General features: G+C 36.8%; 1 protein-coding gene across 1 annotated transcript; it reads right to left on the reverse strand.

Annotated features, from left to right (window-relative positions):
* Nucleotides 1-859: 859 nt before the first annotated feature.
* LOC123678209 (tigger transposable element-derived protein 4-like) lies at nucleotides 860-3,009 on the reverse strand. The gene is made up of 2 exons (XM_045615104.1): nucleotides 2,252-3,009; nucleotides 860-2,191 (listed from the first exon to the last, which is right to left on the reverse strand). Exons 1-2 carry the CDS (start codon nucleotides 2,644-2,646, stop codon nucleotides 970-972), a joined length of 1,617 nt encoding a protein of 538 aa, XP_045471060.1. The 5' UTR covers nucleotides 2,647-3,009; the 3' UTR covers nucleotides 860-969.
* Between the last annotated feature and the right edge of the window lie 2,931 nt (nucleotides 3,010-5,940).

Raw genomic sequence — 5,940 nt, forward strand, 5'->3', positions numbered from 1 at the left:
AGGGATAAAGATTATTGTCTTAAACCCCAACATGCAAATATTTAGCACAAAATAATGATTAGTTTTCCATAAACGTCTAATAGGCCATCGCAGTGAATCAACCTGTGTAGAAGTTATATTTTACCTACATGATTTTCAGTGAATATCGATTCTATCAGTACCTAAGGAATACCATGGACGATTCTACCAACAATACGTTCATATTCAATATGTAAGTATAAGAAATTCTTTATATCGAAATTTGCTTATTTTGAGTTCTTAATTTTTGTGGATCTCGATAATCATTATGAAGGTATCGGAAAGTAATTTAAGCGGTTGTAAAATCACCGACTGATACTTTTGACCTATCACACATTAAAAAGGATCTATCTTGGGAACACCTATCGTAAGTGATACAGAAAGCTTGATTGTGCATGAAATAACATCTATAGCTCTATAGCAAGTTATATGAAAAAAAAATTCACACTACTGAATTGAAAATTGATATTGCAGTGATAATTCTGAAGAGACACAAACCCAATTGAAATGTGTCCATTCAAATTATTCAGAACAAATACAACAAATAATCGATTGTACATAAAATCCGCTATTTAATAATTCAGTTCGAAATTATTATTTCAATGCGATGCCCAAATCAAATGGCGTATATCAGGAAAATATATGTATCTGAAGCGCACATTTTAAAATCAGTTTTATATTATGTCCCGATTTGACTGAAATATTGAATGAATTAATAGAAAAAATTATGACTGATATATTTAATTTATACATACAGTCGAACCTCTATAACTCAAACTTGAAGGGAAAGCGAAAAAAGTTCGAGTTATGGAGAGTTCAACTTAGAGAAATATCCAACACATACTTTCCAAAAAAAATTTATTACCTCATAATAATAATATAACAAACTAAAATTCATTTCTGATAACTTGAATCATCCAAACTAGAATATGATCTTAAAACAATAACGAATTAAAAAAAATCAGTTATTAAAGTTTGCCTAAATGTTTTATTGTTTAGACGATAGGCTTCAAATTTCTTGCTTATTTCGAATATGAGAGTTAAATCGTCATCAGTTGCAGCCTCATTCATTGAAAACGCAAGCCGAATGGTTTCAATTGCTTTAGCAACTTCAGCGTCAGAAGGCTTTTGTCTTGCAGCTCCTACACTGTCATCTTCATCGTCATCTTCAGGTATGGTCTCTGAAAAATTTTCCAAGTCTTCTTGTTTATTGTTCACATATTCCAAGATCTCATCCTCTGAAGGATTTTCACTTGTTATAAGATCCACGTCCACATTTATATATTCCTCCAAAGAAACCTTATCATCAGCATTCAATACCTCCAAACATTTAAAAACAGACTCTTGGAGATCTAAAGCTACCTTTTGTTCACTGGTCATAATTTTTTTCAATTCTGATAGCGGCAGTTCGTCTTCATAGTCATAGAAGTTATGTGTCCCAAAACCAGCCTTTCTGAAGCAGTTTTGAATAGTCTCCTGGGTTAAATCTACTCTCCACACTGCCGCCGACGTATGAATGCAATCCAAGAGATCAATTTTGGGGATAGTGCCATTGGACTCAAATCCATCTAGTACTGTTTGTAAGATCCTGCGTTTATAATGAAATTTGAAACTTTTTATAATTCCCTGATCAAGAGGCTGTAATTTTGATGTCGTATTGGGTGGAAAAAAAATCAACTTTATTGCCTTCAATCGATGATCGATATTTGGATGAGCAGGGCAGTTGTCAATCAGTAATAGAACTCTACGATTTTGAAGTTGGAAATGTTTGTCTAGATTCAACAACCACTTTTCAAATATCTCACTCGTCATCCAGGCCTTTTTGTTACTGTAATAAGTAAGGGGTAAACATTTCACTCCTGCGAAACATCGTGGCTTTGCGCTTTTCCCTATTATTACAGGTTTCAATTTCTCACTGCCACTCATATTTGCTGCTAATAAAAGAGTCACCCTTTCCTTGGATAATTTGCCTCCGTAACATTTTTCATTTTTGAAAGTTAAGGTTTTATCTGGTAAGCATTTGAAGAACAACCCAGTCTCATCTGCGTTGAAAATATCGTCAGCTTCGTAAGGAGCTAAAATTGTAGGAAGAACATCTCGAATCCAGTTATCACACTCTTCTTGATTAACAGCAGCACTTTCCCCACACGCTTTTTTTTGCAATACACCATGTCTAAAACGGGAAAAATAAACATGTACTCATGTATCGAACAGAAACAATAAGAATCATTACCTTTTTTTGAATTTTTCAAGCCATCCCGAGCTAGCCTTGAAATTTTCATCTCCCAATTTTCTGGAAAAATCTAATGCCTTCTGTTGCAAAATGGGCCCTGAGATTGGCAAATTTGCTTTTCTTGAAGCTTCGAACCACTTGATCAATGCAGTGTTCACTTTCTTCTTAGGCTTATTTCGCTTCACTACACAAGGGTTATTCACTTCTGCACCAAACTTAGCTATTGTATCTTTGTTTTTTATTATAGTGCATAATGTACTTTTCGGAATATCATATTCTTGGCAAATGATTTTTCTGTTGACACGATTTTCCACTTTTTTTAAAATTTCTAACTTCTTTCCGATCGTTAAAGACTTCAGTTTACGCGGCTTCGACATCTCACCAACTCCAAACATATTTCATTCCAGAATCAGATTGGTGTTATTGTTATGATGTTTCATTCGCGGTATTTCACACTTGGTTGGGGGAATACCCTAAAATGTCGGTAACGCGAGCATCTCAGCCAGCTACGCTGACACCTTGTGGCAAGAAGCCAAAACTCCGATTTGATTGTTTTCGAATGTTCGACTTAAAGAGATCTTTACTCTGAACGGACGCATCATTGAGTTCGAGTTGAAGAGGTGTTCGAGTTATAGAAATTCGAGTTATAGAGGTCGAAATACAGGGAATTTTCGAGAATGTGAAGGGAACGCTCAGAGAGTACGAGTTGAAGAGGGGTTCGAGTTATAGAGGTTCGAGTTATAGAGGTTCGACTGTATGTATATGGTAAATAAATTTTCATCTATATTCATGATACTATTTCGTTCGTTTTTTGAGGATTTCACATTTCATACAGAATAGAAAGTTCGAACGTTTCATACACAAATATTACTTTTTGAAGTTTCACCTTTGATTAACTAGAATAAAAAAAAACTTCACTAGGCGCTAGGTAGAAAAGAAGAGTGGGAAGTCCACAATCCCAGCTCTAAGAAAGAATAATATCAAATGGTTCTGAAACCACGAAGGGGACTGGCGCTGGAGTATTCGAGGCTGGCATCAAATGCTCACTATCGTTAGGCTGCTCTCAAAGGGTCCTTCAAGCAAATATACATCGAAAGATGTGTGGAAATCAACCTAGTAAGAAACTATGAGATATAGCGATATACATTCTGATAATCAGGCTGCAATCAAAGTATTAAGCTAACATATCATCGTTCCTAAGATGATTTTGGAGTGCTGAAGGAAACACAATGAAATAGGCAATAATAATAAGGTTTTAATAGGCCCTCACACTTGCCGGAAAAGAAGCACATACTTCTTTGATTGACTCTGAACCTTTCTGTGGTATAGTTATAAGATAAATGAACCTACAACAAAATTTTTAGCAGAAGGAAAAACCGAAAGAGAAACATTGTGCGGAATCTTCCTTGGATATTCTGCAAGATTAAAGAAATATCCGGATCTGAGCAAGAATATGTTACATCATCTAACTGTATTCCTCAAAGGGCATTGCCGCCTCAGAAAACACCTCATGAGAATGAGTATAGCAGAAAACGCTGAGTGAAAATTCTGCGGGCAGGAGAAAGAAACTCCGGATCACCTAGTGACGGAATGCCTCGCCATCACTAACCTACGCGCAAATTGCTTTGGACAAGAGACTGGAAGCAATTGGAAAGTAACTTACTCGAAGACTGGAATTCATTAGAGCTCTGGAACTGGAATGCGAGCCTAAGACTACGATGACAAATAACGAAAACAACTTTGATGGGGGGCACAATCGACCATAAGGTCGAGGTGCGATGAAAACCCATTAAATGCAAATCTAATGTATTTCTTTAGAATATTATCAACAACAACGGCCAGTAATAGAAGTTGAATTCTAAAAAGTTGGATATATGAAAACTACACAAACCATTCCAGTTTTCCATCTTACTCAAAATATGGAACAGATTTGCAAATTTCTATTTACTAATTCGTGGAATTCTTGAATATTCAGCAGGGGCATTATGATATTGAAGAAAATGAACAATTCTTGCGAACTTGCGAAAAGGGCATCAAGGTTGACACCTGTTGCTCCTGAGCCCCTTTGTGGGCTTGGAAAATACCAATACAAGGCAGCGGTCCAACAATGGGAGAGGGACAATAGGAAAACCCTCTGGAGGAATACTCCGGGTCTTGCTCAGGCAAAGGAATTTGTGGTGCTTTCACCGACCTATACCCGAAAGTCCCTGAAGCTACCACGAGCTGGGCTTCGGGTAATGGTGGGAGTGCTGACAGAACACTGTCGGTACAAATACCTTTTGTACCGCATAGATAAGTAAGTAGATGAGTTATTCAGACTCTGTGGAAAAGAGGTGGAAACAGTCGAACACATAGTGTGAAAATGCCTGCTGACTGGTCTAAGAACCACTCACATTGGAAAGTTAGTTCTGGATACTCACGAAGTAACCGCCAAGGCTTCTAAGGATGTTGCCTTCATTAACAGCATCGACGGCCTCCCTGGGTTCGGATGAATAGGTAAAGTTGAGAAGAAAAGATCAATTTTGTCGCAGTTCCCGGTAGGGTAACAGTGCAGTAACGACCCCGATTCAATGAAATAATAATAATCATCATAATAGGATATCCAACATTTTTTTAATGGGAATTCGAGATTTAACTACTTGTTATTTTGATATTTGAATGGCTCATTCGATCAATACAATTCTCCTCAATATTTCATGGAGTCAAAAAGAAAGACAATATTCCTAAATGGTGGGAAACAATACTTCAAATGAAAAATTGTTTCTCCTCCCCCAAATCACTAATATTCGTTACCGAAAGCACCCCCCACGCATCCTTCAAATCAAGAGGCAGGGAAACGCAAGAAAAATGGCAGGAACTACAGCACGCTTCCAGATATACATTCCCACCACAAACACTCCGGAGCGCCCTTTCTCCTAATTCATACAGTGGAAATAAATCAGCCGCGAACAAGAATCTCGTTTGCCAGACATGACATTTCTCAGCGTGACAAATAACTAAAATACATTCAAGTCTAATTCGCCGGGTAAAAAAAAGAGCCGGTTGTTCTAGAAACGGGGCTAGATAATTTACAAGGGCTGAGCTGGCATTTACGGATTTGAACTAACGCGAACGGCCAGGAGAATCGATTTTGCTGCCGGTTGTAGTGATTTCTATCCGGGCATCGTATACATGCTGTATTAAGGGGTATTGAGAGGCTTTAGCAATGGGTAATGGTAAGTTAATATTCATTGATAATACCAGATATAGAGGGCTCGCTCTAAAGGCCGAGAAATATTGGAGGGCGGCATTTTCTACTTTTTCGTAGAAATCCGAATTCCTAGAAGAAAATATCAATAGTATATCATATAAAAAAAGAGAGAAGAGTGTCACATTAGAAGTCACTTCTTTTTCGAATTAAAAATGTTTTCAAATTCATAAGAATCTGGAGCTACTACTTACTTAAATTTTTATAATTCACAATGAAAAAAAAATACAAAACTAATTTCAATAAAAAAATCATAAAACCAGCATCATTAATAAAGAAGTTATGAGAACGTTCCATATTTCATGCCATTCTCCAATTTTCTCCTATAGCTTAAAAACCATAAAACCTATAAGGTTGCCGTTTAGACCAAATTGATTCTCTCAAAATTCGAGTCCGAAAATGTCCAATTTATTTTTTCGGTGTCGAAGGCATTATGAGGTCC

Source organism: Harmonia axyridis, chromosome 4 (assembly GCF_914767665.1).
Source record: "Harmonia axyridis chromosome 4, icHarAxyr1.1, whole genome shotgun sequence".
In the NCBI taxonomy this organism is placed as follows: domain Eukaryota; kingdom Metazoa; phylum Arthropoda; class Insecta; order Coleoptera; family Coccinellidae; genus Harmonia; species Harmonia axyridis.

Excerpts from the sequence above, each read along its gene's own strand:
- LOC123678209 (XM_045615104.1), bottom strand. The coding sequence starts at position 2,646 with ATGTTTGGAGTTGGTGAGATGTCGAAGCCGCGTAAACTGAAGTCTTTA. Across the intron at positions 2,192-2,251 it reads CTTGAAAAATTCAAAAAAAG|ACATGGTGTATTGCAAAAAA; the intron begins GTAATGATTCTT and ends TTCCCGTTTTAG.